Source organism: Archocentrus centrarchus, chromosome 6 (genome assembly GCF_007364275.1).
Source record: "Archocentrus centrarchus isolate MPI-CPG fArcCen1 chromosome 6, fArcCen1, whole genome shotgun sequence".
In the NCBI taxonomy this organism is placed as follows: Eukaryota; Metazoa; Chordata; class Actinopteri; order Cichliformes; family Cichlidae; genus Archocentrus; species Archocentrus centrarchus.
In genome coordinates this window covers 21185902-21204885 of record NC_044351.1, presented here as the reverse complement: position 1 = coordinate 21204885, position 18984 = coordinate 21185902, and the positions used below count along the sequence as shown (strand labels likewise).

At 40.0% G+C, this 18984-nt stretch overlaps 2 protein-coding genes across 3 annotated transcripts; one reads left to right on the top strand and one right to left on the bottom strand.

Moving 5' to 3' along the window:
- Nucleotides 1–1246: 1246 nt before the first annotated feature.
- Nucleotides 1247–7713, top strand: synm (synemin, intermediate filament protein). The gene is made up of 4 exons (XM_030731304.1): nt 1247–2167; nt 3015–3139; nt 4529–4608; nt 4770–7713. The coding sequence occupies exons 1-4, from the start codon at nt 1370–1372 to the stop codon at nt 6824–6826; spliced, it is 3060 nt and encodes a 1019-aa protein (XP_030587164.1). The 5' UTR covers nt 1247–1369; the 3' UTR covers nt 6827–7713.
- A 1073-nt stretch (nt 7714–8786) lies between these two features.
- ttc23 (tetratricopeptide repeat domain 23) lies at nt 8787–18780 on the bottom strand. 2 transcript variants are annotated; one of them, XM_030732359.1, is made up of 11 exons: nt 18656–18780; nt 17985–18147; nt 17447–17570; nt 16988–17135; nt 16776–16901; nt 11850–12021; nt 11572–11677; nt 11099–11226; nt 10768–10917; nt 9027–9109; nt 8787–8893 (listed from the first exon to the last, which is right to left on the bottom strand). In XM_030732359.1, exons 2-11 carry the CDS (start codon nt 18129–18131, stop codon nt 8806–8808), a joined length of 1272 nt encoding a protein of 423 aa, XP_030588219.1. In that variant the 5' UTR covers nt 18132–18147; nt 18656–18780; the 3' UTR covers nt 8787–8805. The 2 variants fall into 2 exon arrangements, with proteins under 2 accessions (XP_030588219.1, XP_030588220.1); XM_030732360.1 differs by lacking the exon at nt 18656–18780 and adding an exon at nt 18404–18638.
- Nucleotides 18781–18984: the final 204 nt, after the last annotated feature.

Here is an 18984-nt window from a genome sequence, read left to right as displayed (position 1 = left end):
AGGGGAACCCCAAAATTGGTTGTAGTGGCTCCACATGGGGAAAGAATCACAACTTTCTATTGTGAGTTCCAGTAAAGGCTGTGACCAGCTGACATGTGCTGCTGCTCTGAGGTTTACTGCTCTTTGTGGATGAAATGAATTCAACAAGATATCTTGGCTGATTTCCATCCCCTACACTGACAGTATACTGTTTGTACTGGACAGTATACAGTTTGTGTAAGTGTGGAATCCAGTAAACAAATCTAAGCATCATCAGCTTAAATTCAAACTCATCTCTGTCACTCTTGATGTAACCTAAGTGTGACCATGAGTACCACAGCTGCTGTGCACCAATCCAACACAGAACTTTACTGTAAATTCACCACAGTGCAGCAAACTCACCCGTTCATCCTGCACTAAACTGCAGTATTTTCATGCAACCTTTGAATAACACAAAGTTAGTGTACCTCAGTTTGTTTTGCAGGATGTTTCACAATATGAAAAAAAACATAACTTCATATCATATATCTGATTTAAAAATGATTTCCATGATTTTAAATTTCCAGGTTATCAAACGCCACTGAGCAGTCCTTACCCCTCTCCTTTCTCTCCTTACATCTTAATATCTCTGAGTGAAGTTATCTCTCAATCTGGGAAACAGCAGATGTACCTTTAGCTAGCAGACACACTGTGTGACAAACTGCACACAAACAGTTTGTGTGTTTGCTGATATTTGTTGGGCTGATGGAAACGTTGCATTTGAAATTACCTGCCACAACACCTTGCTCCATTTACGCTCGCTCCTCTTCTCTAGTGCTAGCTGCTGAAGTACCGCGACCACACTGACATCTGCGCTATTTCCGGCACACTTTAACCCCAACAACATTTTTGTAGAACAAGTATGCAAGTAATGCATACATTTACATTCAGCTATAGCTGCAATTAAATATAGCCTGATTCTTACATGGGGGTAGTAAATATAGACTAAGTCAATAAACTCTAATTAAATCTATATGTAATATCAACTATTAAACAATGATGTCTCATTATTTCAATCTAGCGCACGACTTTTTTTTTTAATCTCTCTTTCCTTTAGTTTGCTCTTTCTTATATTTATACGGTTTAGTTATGGTGAGCTTACAATTTTAGAGAGTACTCAAACGCAACATAACACCGGCCAGGGACTGACGGACGCTGTCGGGACGCTCCCGTGATGCAGCAAAGGACCCGCCCTCCTCCTCCTGCACTTGTCAAAGGCCACCGATCACAAATTACATCACAGTCGCGCCTACGGACGCACACGAAAATTGACGCACCCGTCTGCTAAATAATAAACAAACCTATAGAACATTTTCCCAGCTAACCTTCATAGAGATAATTAGATGCTACAATGCTTCCTTTCAAGAGAACTTTTGAGAGCGAAAAGCAGCAGCTGCAGGAGCTCAACAGCAGGCTTGCCCAGTATCTATCCAGAACGAAGCAGCTGGAGCAAGAAAATGCGTGTCTTATTGCTGAAATAAATAAATTCAGACAAGTGAGGACTGCTGGATGGGAAACTAAGTATAACGCTGAGATGCAGGACCTGCGCAGAATGGTGGGGCAGCTGTCGTTTGAAAAGTCCCAGGCTGAGATGGAGAGGGAGAAGCTATGGCGGGAGTTGCAGATGGTCCAGTGTCTGTGCAGCGAACAGACTGAGGTGTGCCGGGACGTCAGCGGCGAACTAAAAAACTGCGAGAAGGAGCTCCAACATGCTCACAAAACCAACAGTGAACTCCACCAGCGGCTGCTGCAACTAGAGAATGAGTATAAATGTTTAGAGGATGCACACAGGCAGGAGATGGACCGTCTCTGCCGTCAGGTGGACTCCCGAGTGGTACCTATCATCACTCAAACTTATCGTGGGCCTCCGGTGGTCTCCGTGGAAGAGGTGCAGGAGTATGCCCGCGGTATGTCCGAAGGCTGGATTCAGACCTTTGAAATGTACCAGAAGACGGTAGAAGACATGGAGCAGTCGATTAAAGCGGACCAGACAATGCTGAACGACCTGCAGAGGGAAAAGGTGCTGTATGCGTCCGAGCTGGACAAATTACGCGCAGAGGCAGAAAAACAAGGGCAGATTCAAATGCGTCTTGAAGAGCAACTGATGCACATGCAGGAACAATTCCGCGTGGACTTCAGTCAGTCTCAGGTGAGGACAAGTTTATTGTGATACAGTGGAAGAAATAAACTTTAAGGTGGTGTTCGATTTGTTTTGTTGTCTTAAAACTCCAAAACACCAATTTTAGAAAATTCCAGCAAAATAATCTAATTTTGGAGAGGGAGAGGCCAGTCCCTCGTTGCCCTGCCACACCCACTGTCCTTAAAGGTACTCATGCAGCTGCAGCTGTCAGTGGCTGCTACAAATGCGTTGTTTTCGAGCTTTCAGGTTATATGAACACGCTCCACTGTGTGAAATGTGTGGCTACATGTATATGCTGTATCATTCTGGCTTCTGTATCAAAACACGCCACAATAAATAAGGAGGGATTATTCAGCAGTAAGTGGGGCCTGTCAAGTTAATGTTCCCAGAACTGCAAAAATAGGGATAGTGTTCAACATTTGACCTCAGTATACAAGGACTGAATAGCACCATTAGCTTAACAACATACTTCCGCCCTGGTACCTTCTAACTGCTAGATTACTCCAGCTACTTAAACCAATTAGTTGTCAGACTGACAAATCCTTTTTAGCCTCTTGAAGATGCAGTCTAAAGCAGGCCAGTCAGTTACAAATCACTTCTCTTTCCATCCACTGCAGGGCTTTCTTCATTGAGGTTACACCAAACACGTTTCTCTGTTTAGCTGCAGGTAAAGATGGCCGAATGCTAACATTTGCTGGAAAAGGTTTATGCACAATGCAGAGAAGCAGCAACTGCTCGAGCTGCCACCTTTCTCCATTAGTTGATTACAATTTGGGATGCAAAAACATAAAATCTGTTAACGGCACTACAGGATATTAAATTGTGGTTTCCCATTTTTGTTTTTCATCCCCATTAGATGACCATTGAGCAGCTGGAGCATGAGAGGAATATGATGGCTGACGTTATAGCACAAAAGATGAGAGAGCATCAGCAGCTTCTCCAGGTGAAGATGGATCTGGGCATGGAGGTGGCTGCTTACAGGTGATGATCCCATTTAGTTGGTTATTTTCCAGTCACAATAAATTAAAGACATTTTTTACAGTGTCATGTTGAGTATAAATCTTCTTCCCAGAAAACATTTTTACCTGTCTTAGTATGAAAAGCACCGGTGCCACTAATGTTGTACATTCACCTGTCCCAGTAAGCCTCTGCTATGTGATGTGGACCATACCTGGACACTAGAACCACAGCAGTAGTATGTACACCAATGTTGCCCCTACTGTGAGATGTCAGAAAGTCTAATAGAAAAGAAAAACACGCAGTCATGCTTGATGCATGGGGGGAAAAAAAGCAGTTGCTCACTTCCAGCAAAGGTATTCCTGATGGTTGCTCTTCTTTAACAGCCCTGAATGATGTTTGTCTTGGTAATGAATGAGTACATATTAAAACGACACACACACACACACACACACACACACAGATATATATATATATATATATATATATATTTGTGAACCACTGAAAAGTAGTAGCTGACACTTACTGTCTCAAAAATACTACTCATACATAATTCTTAAGTAAAATTGTTAAAACATTCTGTGTGAAGGAGGGCAGATTTTATCAGCGATATCTTGCAACAGCACTCAGTCTCTTGCCTTCATGTTCATAACACAACCTGATGACACAAGTTGACATACTAGGACATTATTTAATCTGTATGGTAGAACTCTTTAGAAAGCAGTTGATTAAACAGTGTACATATATCCTTGATATATCACAACCTTTTGCCTGATATTGCAGCACATTTAAGCAGTCTAACATTTTGTGAGGGATAGCAGCATTTAACAACGAAACACCTTAGAAGATTATCTACTCCAGTTTGTCTCTATATGGCAGGCTCTCCACAGGCACATTTGGTTTGTTTTGAACATTTGGAATACACAAAATACTTTCTCTGAGACGTGGCAGTGGCATTTGTTCTTGTATGTGTCACGACTCAGCTCTTGCTCTGGGATTCATAGGGAAGCGTAGACAGCCGTGCATTGTGGCTGTTATTTTTAGGTCAGTCTTTCGGAAGGCACTGTCCAGAGTGGTTGCTCGTTTCGTTTGCTGGTGTATGTTTGTTGAACCATGGCCAAGGAAAGGTGAGCCCTTTTAAATACTAGTGATGCATCTTTATTTAACGACAGTAGCTTGTTTTAATTTTTATTATTGCTACCCTATATGGTCAGGTCCAGGATTCATGCCTCCTCATAAACCTGTTGAGTTTAGTTTGAGAGGGTTGAAATGGCAGAGCTGAAGGATGTACATGATCTTGTGAGGTATTTGTCTTTGATGTTTTGAAAGTACTTGGGAAGAAAAACTTTGAAACTTCACTTATAACTTACTTGCCCTTGTCTTCATATGTAAAGTTACCTTGTCTCTGTTCAGGGCTCTTCTGGAAGGTGAGAAAATGGATCTGCAAGATGCTCATAGGAGAGTGAATCAACATCAAAGAGAACGAATTATAGGTGTGTTTCCCAGTTCATTTTTATTGATATGATGATCAATAGACACTGTAGAACCAATCACTACTTTGATAAATCATCATATACCCATTTATTAAGCAACACTCAATAGAAAATGTAAGTACATCAAATAATTATTTATGCTAATCATTTCTTTGCCTCAGATATCAAGATGCCTGCCCAACGGTACGCTCCAAGAGCTTCCACCTTAAACACCAAACAGCACATGGGTATCAGGTATATGCCACCAACCTCAAACCTGAGAAGATCCCCCATGCCTTCCTCTGGGTCCATAAGTCCCTCTAGGGTCATTCCTATTTCAGTTGCAGGAAGAACTCGCCATCAGAGTCCGGCATCCAGAAGGGATATGATCTCATTTAACAAAGCTCGGGCAGCTGCTTCTACCCCTTCTACTACTACCACCACCACTACCAAAGATAAGCGAGCAGCCCAGAGTGAAAACCAAATCAGTCAGAGTGCACCAAAAAGAATGACAGAGGAGAAAACTGTAAAACTCATTTGGCTCCCTCAAGTAGAGGGCCAGATGAGTTCTGACAAGTCTTCTACTCCTGAGACGAAATTAACAAGACTGGTGTCAAAACCAGTGATGAGCCTTGCCACAGAAACTGAGACAGAAAGCAAAAAGTATGTGTCAGATGAAAAAGACATCGGTGATGATGGTGAGCTTGAAGAAATGGGAAGAACAGCGTCTACAATGGGCCCAACTGGGAAAAAGATATTAGACTCTGTGTCTGTAGAAGACATCATTGAGAAAGTGATAAAACCAGCAGGTTTAGACGCAAAGGTCTGCTCATCAGGAGAGTCAAAGGTCAGATATCATGTGGAGAAAACTGAGCAGGACGATGGCACGACTAAAACACAGATTGTGCTGGAGTCCAAAGTAGAGGAAGAGCTGGATTTTTCTCAGGACTCTGCTCTGGAAGAACTACTGAAACAAGGTGTGAAGAAAGTGTCACTGGAGGACATCAAGGATACAGCAACAGGAAGTATGGTCAAGAATCTGCTTAGTGGCTTGCAGGGAGGAGAGGACCTACAAAGGAAGTCAGTCAATGTGGAAATCATTGAGGAACCAGTGGAGACTTACAGTGATGAAGAATTTGAGGCTGAACAGAGGTCCAGATCTACTTTTCATGAGCCTTCAGCATATTTCCAAGTTGAGGAGCCAGAAAATGTCCCTCATAGCACTCAAGATCAGAGGAGCGATGATAATGCCACAAAATTTGGCACAGATGAGTCAAAGTTTGGATCTCTACAAGTCCAAGAGGTCTCTAGAGAGAGTGAGTCTCCACATTTCTCCCAAGATCAAGAGTCTCATGAGTATTTTGTCTCTACACCAGATGACAACCTTTCTGAATCAGAGGAGGGTGGTGGGATAACTTCATATGGCCATTATGGAATTGTAGATGACCTGTCGGATGAGAGGTATTATCAAGATGAAAGCCTTCCCCAGAAAAAAGTGACTGTAAAAGAAAGTGATGAATATGAGTTCATGTCAGGTGACCGCTTGTTTGCCAAAGAGAGTTTTCCAGAGTGCATAATAGAAGAAGAGGTTCGTGTCTCACCTATAGTGCAAGAGTCAGTTCTTGAATACCTGAGAGAAGACTCTTTAGAGCCCAAAGAGCAGCTGAAGGGAGCTCTTGAGAAGCTACAAAGTTCAGTGTCAGGCCCACTGAAGGAGGAGTTGGCTTTCCTCACTAAAGTGAGTAGTGAAAGTCCAGAGAATGTTGCCATCGATGTCAAAAAAGTGCAGCAGTCCAGTGACAACGGAACCATGACTATAGTTGCAGAGCTAAATGTCTCTCAAACCCTGGAAGACTCTGGTCTGCTGGAAGGAGATGATCTGTCTGAAGATCAGATAATGGCAGCCCTAAAATCTTCCAACATAGGGATTGGGAAAGTGTTCCACAGCGGTGCAGAAGGAGGGTACAGCATTACAGTTTCCAGAGAAAATGATGTTGCTCATAGTGCAGATTATGGAGACTTCAGTAGCACAGGAGAATCTTCTTCTGAAATCACTGAGAAACATGTTAAACTGGGGCCATCAGAGAAGTCATTTACCCTCCAGATGGATGTACACGGCAGCCAATCTGAGGCTACCTCAGACCAAGAGCTGCAGTCTCAAATCGTGGAGACCCCAGTGAAGATTTCACATGAGAAAAGAATCGCAACGGTTTACCTTGAAAGCCCCACTGATGACTGAGAAAGAACTGAATCATATTTTTCTTTTTCAAATTTAATAACTGCTGATGCATTATGGTATGTTTAGGTAAACATACAGAGCTTATACTAACAGTGATTGCAGACACTGTACTTATGCCATCTTTCCAGCAAACTAATATACAATTTTACAGTGCTTAGAGAGGCTTACCTAAAACAGAGTACTATTGGAACAAAGTATAGTTATTTAGTTCATAGTATCAGATTTTCATATATTATTTTTTCTTTTTGGTATTGACTGCAGCATAGACATCATTCATTACTACCTACTGTGGGCTAGACTGTGTTAGGTTTGAAACATCTACATATTGTAGCCATATTTAAATGGTAGGCAATATGTTCAGCTTTTCATGAGGTGCTTTTTGGATATCCTTGATTATTCTCTTTATAGTGCTTTATTTTATACTAACCTATACTTTACAGCTTAAACAGCTAATTCTACAGTTTACAGCGCATAATCCACCCATCCATCATGTCATGGCTGTACTTGCCATGTTAAGTCTTCTTGCTTTTGGAGTTACAAGGTGCTGCGTACTGTTTGCAGAGTAGGGCTTTAATTTTTCATGTGTCTTGAGCACCTCTACAAAATGGAATGATGTTAGTACATAGATGCTGGAACACAGTGGTTCATATTAAGAAGTCATCGCTAACATGTACAGAAGACCGTTAACCTTGTAGCTGAGGATAATATAGTGGGGGGTTTAAAAAAAAAAGATGCTTTTGCTTTGGAATTTGTCTTAACAGAGTTAAATATGTGTAAAACTTAAATGGTTGTTAAAGGCGTAACAAAGTTTGGTATTTCTGAATTATTTAACCTTACAACTTATGGCACATTACATATTTTGATTGATGTTTCAAAAAAAAAAAAAAGTCTTAACCTGTGCCAAACATTTCTATACTACAAATAGTAAAAATTTTGTTTTGAGCATGTAACTGGGGGTAATTTGGCAACTCAACTTGTTGATTGTGCCATTTAGAATTCCAAACACAGCCATCAAGTTGAAACACAGTGGTCTGATGAAATAATGGAAAGTAGCAGCAAAATTTTTTGTACAAAAAAAAGGAATGTAGCAGCGATGAAAATATGATCACACATGGGTTTGATCTATGTCATGTATGGCACTTTGCTTGTCCACGGTTGTAGGCTACCAGTGTTGGCTTTAGGGATTCAACTTTGCTCTGACCTACAAGTGTGTTTATAACCGCACCTATTTTTGGATCATCAGCTTAGCATTGAGTGTTCACTAGAGTTTGTTGTGTTGTGTACTTGTTACAGAGATAGAAATGAAACAGTATGGTTACAGTCTGGGTGTATATATGTGTTGTGCATTTTCTCAAAACAGCTTTATGATTTACCCATTGTAACTACTGAGAAGTCTTTGCACATTAGCTTTTTTGGTATGATGGTAAAACAATGCAGAAATACAATATTTAGCATGAATGCCATGGTTTTACAAATATAATCAATTAGAAATCTACAAAATTTCATTTCAAGTATTTGTTTGAGTTTCTCCATAAACACAAATACTATTATATCAGTACACTTAAAGTGTCTGGTAATTAATATTCATTAGGTTATCTTCAGTAGAGAATGAGTGACTGATACAGTGTTTAATAAAGGTGGAATGGATGGACTGAAATGATTGATTTTATTGACCTGAATTCTTTTGAGACTATTGCTTATGATGACATTGATTCCAGCCCTTCGATGAAAACTGCCTCATATCACCATTATTAAAATATACTATGGGCATGTTTTGTTTGAGTATTTCTTCAAAGCTAACTTTTTTCACCTCAAGTGCAAAATGACACAAAATCAATTACTGCCAGCTGACAAAACCATCTGGGTGTGGTAGTTGCCCACACAGTCATGACAGAATATGACAGAATATGGCCAAAACTGTAAACTGTTGACCATATTTAAAAAAAAAAAAAAAAAAAAGTCCAGTTTGACATGAAGTTTTAATTATTACCACTGGCTGGTACAAGTGGAAAAGTGTGTGGTTTTGTTTTCCTTTTACCCCGGATCTTCTCAGCCACCTCTGGTGCCCTGAGAAACAGAGGGCAGAGTTGCTTTACTAAAACATGGGCTGCATTCTTATACGCGTCTGATAGTTTTACCGTAATGCGTTCATAGTACAAAAAAATAAATAAATAAAAAAATCATTATTTTGCAGATTTACCTAGCCAGCATGTCCACAGTTCTTTGTACAGCTTTGGTCTTCTCATGCTGACGACCATACAACAAACTCTGGATCTTCAGGCACTACAAAAAAAAAAAAAAAAAAAAAAAAGATTCCAGAGAGAGTGGTCAGTGGAAGATAAGGGATGAAACTCATACTCAGAGGGGAAGCAACACTTCCTAGCAACATGTGAACGCACTAAACATACCAAAATAACCACTGTAGCTATCCAAGGTTTAGATAACACCTGTGCTGACCGCTCGGAGTGTCAAGTCAACAAGCAGGATTTGCTAGATTTATTACGAAAGCCCTCCAGGAATCTGAGGTAAAGTCAAGATTCAGTCTGAGTCTTTTTTTTTTTTTTTTTGTTCTATATATAGTGTAATTAAGAGAGAGAAATGAGCAACTTTATAACAAACTTACATAACAACAACAAAAAAAAAAAATCACCAGTAAACGCATATATGATTACACAATGCGCCCACACACGGTGACAACAGACATGATAAATGGCTGCCTGCCATTTCTGGAATCCCCATAAGTAAGAGTTGAAGAGGACTTTATTAAAGCAGGGAAAAGGGGAGTGAAAAGTTTCCCTCCTCACCAGGGAAAGTAAAACACTGCTAATCTGGAACAGATCCATCTGGCCTCTTGAATGTTTTCACTGTTGCTAAGGTTGATGTAATGGAAGGCCGTTTTTTCAACAGCACTTCAGAGGAAGGGGGGAAAATGTCAAAAGCCTATCTGTGTGTGCACCATTGTTCTCTTTGTTTTCAAAACTTCTTGTGCACTGCATCTACTGTATGAGCCAATTTTGCCTCGGAAAAGAAAAAGTTACTCATTTTGAGTGCAAGTGATGTCATGAGGACAGCAGCGAAAATAAACACTATGGGTATACCTGCTCGCTGTCACGGCACTTCAGAAAGGTTACCGCATGAATGTCGAACACAGAAGAGTGGGCGCTGGTGTACCCTGTCATACTTGGACCTTCCCTCTGCACTTTAACAGCAATAACACAGCAACATAGCAACCAGGCTCCTTCACTTATGTCATTACTACTATGGAGCAATCCCCCTTTCCTGGTATATTTTAGTACCAGTGTTTTGTTACTGGTAGGACTGAGCTCCTGTGGCAAATAAACAGTCATACAGCATGTGTTAAAAAAAAAAATTAAAAATCATTATATAAGGAATAAAGAAAAGCAGTAACAGCTATACAAGGATGAATGCAACTAAATTAACCAAAGGGCTGCTGTTTATTGAGTACTTGTATGGTAAATGACACAGAAATGCCACTTTTGTTTCAAAGGACATAATGGCATACCACACTAATTGGGGTCAGCATCTATTTAATTGACAGCAGTTACCGAACTGTCATTTTCTTCCCAGAAGTCTGTTACCCATCTGTCAGACTCCATCCAAACTAAAGAAGCACAAAGACACTCTGTGTGATATTTTACACCGGAGAGGGTGGCTCAGCACACTGCACCCTTCCAAGATTAGCATGCAACTCTGATAACATTGAGCTCTAGAGGGATGGTGGAAATAGCTCATCTCAAAATGACACTATATTCTGAAATGGCCTCTCGCGTTCTCACTGGCAGAGGTGACCACACCTACTGACCTTTTATTAAATCTCAGTAATATCATGTTTAATGACAGTAACTAGTACTCTGTCCGGCATTATGCATATGCGGGTGTTAAACAAGACAAAAATTATGTGCTCTGTAACATATGATTACCTTTGTCAGTGTCCTATGAGCCTGGGTCATTCTTCCCTCGGTCAACTCCACACTTCCTATCAGCTGAAGGGTATCGGCTACCTCAGCACTCAGCTCACCGAATGCAGATCTTTTAAAATCAAGAGAGGCTCTCTGGATCTCTATACATTTCTGTAGTGGTACAACAGGTAAATAATGTCTTATTTCCTCCTTTATCTCCAGATAAAGCATGTAAATAATGAAAATTTAAGGGTAGGATTCATCTTGTTTAAGACTTCTATGCTATTCTGTGCCTAAAAATTTTTGAGGCCTGACCGTCTTCTAGAAATGTCAGTTTGTGAGTGGACGTAACTTGTTTTTGCCCATTATTAAGGAGAAAGTGACAGAAGTCATCCTGGGCAGCAAGAAAAGCTGGATCCTGTGGACCTACAGAGTTCCTGTATGCTTTTAAACTTTGTTCAAAGTAGTGACCTGCAGAGTCTAAAACAGCAAAGGAAACACACACAAAGCACACACACATTAGAGAATAATAGATTCTGAAAACTTACAGTGCTAGCTAATACATTCAGTATGAGAACAGTAATGGTAAGAGCTATAGTTTTGTTTTTTTCAACCAGTTTCCAGATGTTATGCTTTACTTAGCTACAATGGAGAATACATTTGCATTGAGGTTGTTGACATTTTGAGCATGTCTTCCAAAAGGCTACTATAGAGCTGGTTTCTGTATTACACCATCTGAAAGAATTTTGACATACAGGAAGACAGTGGGATATTTAAGTCCTAATTAACTGCTCTGGCCTAGCCCGTGTCTTTGAATAGACTTACCATTGTGATGGGACTCTGCTGCAGCAGAAAAGATGAGGGCCAGGCTGTGGGAGATCTGAGCCCCCTCCAGCTCCTCTAGGCCATGACTCATAGCTATGGCATGAGCCTAACAGAAACATCCTCGTGAAAAATGAGAAAACGCATACCAACAAGCAAGAGGTGAAGTAAGATTGACAAAAAACATAGCTTATCACCATCTTAGGAAGGTCTCGTGTTTGTATATGTTGCGCAGTGAGTTGTATATGATGTGCAAGTTGTGTAAGCATTAATCCTCTTGCCTTGGAGAGATGCTCTATGGCCTGTTCCAAATGACCTTGGTCCTGTTCAATAGTGGCCATATCCCTATAGATGGAGCAAGTCCTCTCTGGATTACCACAGTCCATCAGCAATTGCAGGGACTTCACACACTGGCTTAAGGCCTTCTTTGGTTTATTCTGTCTCTTATAGACCCTACAGAGAAAGATATGCAAATACACAGACTGAAAGGAAGTTACTCAGTGTTCTCCTCTGTCGACTTCATTCTTTAGTCTTTAGTCATTTTGATTGGCCATACCATAAATTTACTACACAATACATCATGTTATGTCCATTCATTATAGAACAATGATCCTTTCTCTGTTGTTCTTCCTGAGGTTCCATTTTTTTCCCTGTTAAGTTTATTTGCAGAAGTCTTTTCCTTATCTACAGTGAGGCTATAAGGCTGAAGCACGTGGATGGTGTACACCCCATAGACTAATCTGTGATAATGTACTATTTAAATAAACAAAATAACTTGACAATGACCACTCTAGTCTGGTACACAAGTCTGAAGGTGATGGGGATATGCTGAAACCATTCCATTTTTGTATCTGTGTATTCTATGGCTGGCATTAAACTTCGATTTCCATCTAGGAGATCAACAAAGCATAAGATTATTCAGCAATAGCACAATTATTATACTGTCATAACATTAGTGTGTAATATACTCTATAATCGCAAACTTGTTGCTTCAATACTATGAGCCTGTTTTCTAACACTAAAGTACCTACTGGTTGTCTAGCCCAGTTGAGGCCTTGCAGAGAGAAACAGAGGTTTGGCTGATGGTTGCAGTTGAGGCTTGGTGCAGTGCAGACTGTAATAGGGAAAGTTCCCTTCCTGACTCTTTTTTTTTGTTGCATCTATTCACAAGTTTAACAAATTCCTCCAGACTAAATGCTACACTGTTGGTAGCACTGCTAATTAAACTCTCATCTCAGGATGTCTAAATAAGTGGATTTTCTTGTAGCCTCAGTGGAAACTACAATCTCAGTATTGATGAAACAGCTCAGAGGTTTACTGTGCTTATATAACAACTTGTAACCCATCTGTAAATGTTTATTTACAAATGAGTTACCCTTCGCTGCCCACAGTGAAGCGGGTTTTACATCGCCATGGACTGAGTGGGTGCCGACCAAGAAAGAAGCCCCCGCTTCTAAATCGACACCTTCAAGCTTGACTGAAATCTGGCTACTGAAATTTTCAGCTGCCTACGTAAACAAGCCAAATACTTTGTGGAGATTTTTTTTTATTTATTTTTTTTTTATTGTCAAACGAAATAAAGATTGAGCCACAATTTAGCCACAATGACAAGAGGTATGTTTGGAGGAGTAAAGGTGAGGCTTTTAAACCTAAGAACACTACCAACTGTCAAGCATGGTGGTGGTAGTATCATGCTCTGGGGATGTTTTGGTGCCAGTGATACTGGTATACTGCACAAAGTGGATAGAATAATGAGGAAGGAGGACTACCACCAAATTCTTCAACTTCACCTCAAATCAACAATTAGATGGTTGAAACTTGGACACAACTGAGTGTTCCAATAGGACAGCGATTCCAAACTCAGTGATCCCGACATGAGCCCTTAAATGAACTCTACCAATTCTGCCAAGAAAAATGCTCAAATATCCAGACAGAATTATGCCAGGAGCTTGTTGATGGCCACCACATGTTTCTTGTCAAGGGGCAACTTGCTAAGGGCCATTTAACTAAATATTGGTGGGAGTCTATGTATACTTTTGACCCTGTGTGGATTAGAGAAATTCCAAAATAAATTCCAAATTGTGCACCCAATTCTTGTTTTTAAAGTCACTAAAGCTCTATCATTCTGTCCTGTAAAAAAGAACAGGTTAAAGAAATCATTAAAAGCCCCAAATTACTATGTCATTCATGATGAGCGTATGCAAACCTCTGACCACAACTGTATGTCATTTCCTGTCATACTGAGTTGCTCTGACTAATACAGAACTAGGGAGTGGGAGAGGGAAGAGAGAGCCTGATATGATGGCTGCATTATCCACTGTGAGGACACTGGATCCATCAGGCTACTGCGCCAACAGCTTCAAACCACTAATGGACTCTAAATTTAATTCAGCTCTCCAGTCAAAGTCCTGGCCTTTCTAAGAGGGCAAATGCTCACTTCTATACAATCTCTTGCTATGAACACTATTTAAAACCTTTAAAATTTTTCATTTAATTAAAAGCTTTATTCAAGGTGCCTTTGTATTAGCACTCTATCAAAGGTGCTTTTTTGTTGTTGTTTTACTAGGAGCAGAGTGTATGGGAAACCAAAGTCTAAGCCTAACAGTGTTATGTTCACATCTCTGCACTGCTTGGATTTTGGTATTTATGGCTCACTGGTTATGTACCAGCAGTACAGGTTATAAAAACAGTGTGAAGGCTCATTTCTTTGAATTTTCCCATGAATCTAAGATTATCCTAACAGATTTTGATGGCCCCACCCATAAATGTTCAGGCACATTAGACCCTTTTAGGGCAGCAGTCACTGCTGAAGCAGTGCTACATTCCAGCATGGCTCGAGTCTCACCATTTTGCCTGCATGGACAGCCAGATACAATGCCTCTCTATCCTTTTAATTCACCCTACCTCCTTACACACATCCTGGCAGAACGATAATATGTCACATCCCACTGAAATACACCAAAAGCCCACAGGGCAGGAAAATTAATATAATTAGGGATTTGTAGATGTGTTGCCAAGCAAGCCACACAGTTCTCTACTGTAAACGTTTCCAGAAAATGGTTGACGCAAGGTTGTTGGGCCTTCATTTGGAAATTACAGTGAGACCAAACCAAAGTAAAAACGGAGAGCCTAAAACACAACTGCTTGATCCAGCATATCTGTATGGGGCTTCAAGCTGATAGCATTCAGGCTGATGAGACTTTTTAGTGCCTCAGTATCACAGACAAACTAATGTTTATTTTATATTGGGTATTAATTCTCAACTATGGCCATCTATAACAAACCACTGCTTGGTTTACTTCAGCAAATGAAACTAATCTGACATAAAGGAGTCGATTAAAATAATGATTAAAATAAGCAACCCTTTTGAAAAAAAAAAAGAACTTTATCATAAGCAGAGAAAACCACTCATATTTGGCCTATAGTACCTACACTGCAAAAACTAGACAATCGATAGCCTACAAATGCAATAAGGACAGCTGCACAGTGTCGCAGTTCAGACTTTTGGAAACTTTCTGCACAAAGCTGGTACACAGAGACTACATGTCAATTAATATGAAGCATAAACAGGAGTTGTAAATTAAGGTTGGAGAGAATATGTATGACTCATAGGGTATGAATTCATTATCTAATTAGAGATAAGTTTTGAAATACAATATCAAAATATTTAATTTAATAAAGTCTGTCAAAATCTCTGGATTTGTGATACTAGAGATAAAGAACAGGAAAAACAAAAAACCCCCAAAACATGTCATCTTATTTGGTCATGGCCTAAAAATATAAGAACACAGCAAATTGAAATCTGGCAATAAAGCCTTTGCTGCCCTCACAGAAATACCTCCTCTAACTGATCATATTGTTAGTGCACACCTTGAGTGTGAATATAAAACGGAGCTGAACATTTGGACCAGGATCCATAGCTAGAGCTGAGTTTATTGTTCCAGGCTTTGGTGGGAACATTCCCCTCCATCACAACAGTGGTGACTGACAGAGCTTTAGAAGCATGCCAAAATCTTGCTCATCACCTAACAAAGGAGATTTAGCAAGCTTACACACCAGCCAGAGTCTGCACATTTTTTCAATTACACACATCATGTCAACAAACTCCGACTCTCTGAAACAGATCAAGATTGCATCATTTACAAATTCCTGCGAGTCTACATCAGCTTCCCTCAGTGCTCTCAGTTTTAAGTGATTTAAGATGCATGCACTGAAAAGCACGAAACAGGATCAAAAATAAATATAAAGGCATTCATGTGTTGGCCTAAACCCAGGCAACACTATATTTTCTGTCCCAGTTGTGTTTCTAATTTCACCCCATGATTTAAACTATGACAAGCGCCTGCTATTTTTTTATGTTGCCATGCCACACAGTTCCCGTAACAGACTATCAGTGTATACAGGACATGATATCGGTGGAAGGTGTCGTCACCGTGATCCTTTAATTCCTTAATCTTTTTCTGAGCCTGCAGTAGCACCTTTGGGACCTCTGCTGTCCGTGCGACCATATGGTGGTAATGTGTTTTCTAAAGTGGTGTAAACAAACCGATTGTGTAAAAATGGCAGTCTGTTTAAACAAAGAAAGCAAGTGTCATTTAATAGAGTAGCTACAAGTTTTACACCATCTCTGTGAGCCAGGGAGGAAGACAAAGCTAACCAAACCAAAAAAAAAAAAAAAGAAAAAGAAGAAAAAAAGCGGAAAGTTTTGTGAAAACAGAGAAATAAATAAAAAGATACGATATGCTTCTTTCCCATCTGTGCCTCTGCTTCGTTAATAATTAACTGAGTTGCCATGCAGCCAGTCCTACCCTCCACGTCTATAAACACCATTACAAAACACCCCGATTACTGCTGAGCAGACTGGACAGTAATAGGGGAAATCCTGGTTTGAAAGGTTATTGTTTACAAGAGGTCAGCAAAAATTCCCCTTTCCAAAAAAACATCCTAAAAGGTGGTTAGTGCAAATCTGCAGGAATCTGTTGCCATCTTGTGGCCAATCTTAAAACATAAAGTATTATCCTTTAATGCAAATGATTAAGTTATTTGGACTGAACATGATATTACCAGGAAATAGGGGAAAACTACCAGATTGCCAGAAAACTGAGTAGCAGATGATATTGCACACTAATGGCTGCAAATTCTGAAATAAAGTCTGCTGTATGTTTACAGCATTTCTATTTTGGCTACGTATCTGTTCACTGACATACCTGTATAGACCAGAGGAGATTTCCAGCTGAGTCTTTATCTTTTCTTCCTGAGTGATAACACTGCACTCATGAAGCTCCTTTAGGATTTGTTCTGCCTCCAGGAAATAGAATTCTGCCTCCAGCAAAGTTCACAAGTCAAGGACCTTTTCAGTTTAGTTAAGTTGAACTGATTACTGTATACAACATTATACGAGCTACCGTGGCAAGGATATTTGTCTGTGAGAAGAAAAGCACCACCTTGTGTGAGGTTCACATTTAGAAGACATATGAGAATCTTTTCACCTCTATTGGAGGAGGTGGACAGGAAACTCAGCATTTCTCTGGCCAGAGTCGAGTGCTTCTGGGCCTGCAGTCCCCAGCCTAGAGGAACAAAAAACATTGCGTGTATTGTTGAGTTTAAAACTAATGCAATACTTCTGAATCTGCACATTCTCCTTAAACCATTTCCAAAAATGAACCTTTTCATTATCTGCTTTTTGTAAGATGAAAAAAAAGTTACATATGAAAAATGGCTTATTACTGACATAGCTACATTACTGTGAAGGACGGGCAGATAAATATAGTAGAGTGTTAATACTGAGTTGAAGTACGTAAAGATCAAGGTTAACATAAGACAACTACAAATTCAAATTGAGATTCACACCTCACTCAAAGCATCTTTTAAAAATTACCTTTGAACTGGAAATATGCTTTAGCAAGTCTGGTGTGGGCCTCTGCCAGTTTCAGGTGTTGCTCCCCGTATGCTAGCACTGTCAGAGCCACGCAATGCACCAGGTCCTGGATGCAAGCATCAAACTGAACAAATACAGCAAAAGTCAGTCAGCATCACCTTTCTTCAAAGAACACTGTACCATGTAGCAAGGGTCAACAAATAATACACACCTTCCAGTAAATATCAATAATGCATGAGAACTTGTCTTATCAATCTTTAAGACCTTAAACACTTCAGTCATTCACCTTACCTATCTTTATAGATTTATTTATCTTAGTTAGGATTTATTCTATATTATTCCAAACTCAGTAACTTTGTGTTTTGTCCCAATAAGAGGACACAAAAGTTAATGTTTGACATCTGAGTTGATTCCTCATCTGCAGGTATATATGGCCCTAAGTAGTCAACCACTCTCTCTCTCTTACCTCCAGTGTTACACATGGTGCAGTATGTATTTAATATATCATATTTGTCACTACAGCCTATACTATACTCACCTCTTGATTGTCCTCATGGGCTTGAGCCTGACTCTCAAAGTACTGGAGCTTTTTTTCAGGAGGCATCATTAGAAAATTCTTCTTAGCGCTGCTTGTTTGTGAGCCACAGTCAGGAAATAGACACGCACCCCTGTTTCTGCTTGCCATGTTTTCGGGGTGGGGTCTGTGGGTTTAATGAAACAAGTTATGTCAAAACATTTTTCTAGAAGGAAAATTATGTAAATGCTAGGGACACTTTAGAGGAAACACATAAAACGCTACTCAGTGCTCCGTTATGGTAATTAATACAGTTAAGCTATACGATACTATGTTTTTTTTATTTTTATCTAATTGTCGATGCGGTAAGTACAAATATCAACATCTGGCTGGAGTACAGATCCACGAGTTAAACAAAAATAATACACATAAGGGATACTTACTCAGTTGATGACTCTAGTGAATCAGGTCGTCATCAAAATCGATATATGTATATATATTTTTAATATATTTAAATGCATGTGAGACTTTAACCACTATAAAAAGTCTGCGGCCGCATCAGCAGAATGGTTTCCTTGGTTACACACTGCTCATGCTACAGTAGCTATAGCTAGTGTGACCAACAATGGATGCTCCTCCACTTTATTCCACCGGGAGAATTTAGTGTTCGGGCATATAATATCCGAAAACATTACCTCACAACTTGAACCAAAGCCAGGCTCTCTTCAGAGATGTTAAAGTGCGCTGCTGGAGAATATTCACCGCTGAAGCGCTTCCTGGAGGTACACACACGGGCCTATTACGGAGCAGGGCGCATTCAAGATCCACACTGTTCGTGGAGAAACACGTCGTTTTTAACATGTCCTGCATGACAAGTTTTTCTACGGCGACAAACACCGTAAATATGCCTTACTGTTTTAATTAACTGCGTAAAACCGGTGATATTCGTTAATGCTTAAACTGTATACGCATGTTTTAATTTTTCTTTTTAACGCTCTCTGCAAATCCCGTGCGGATTTTGAAC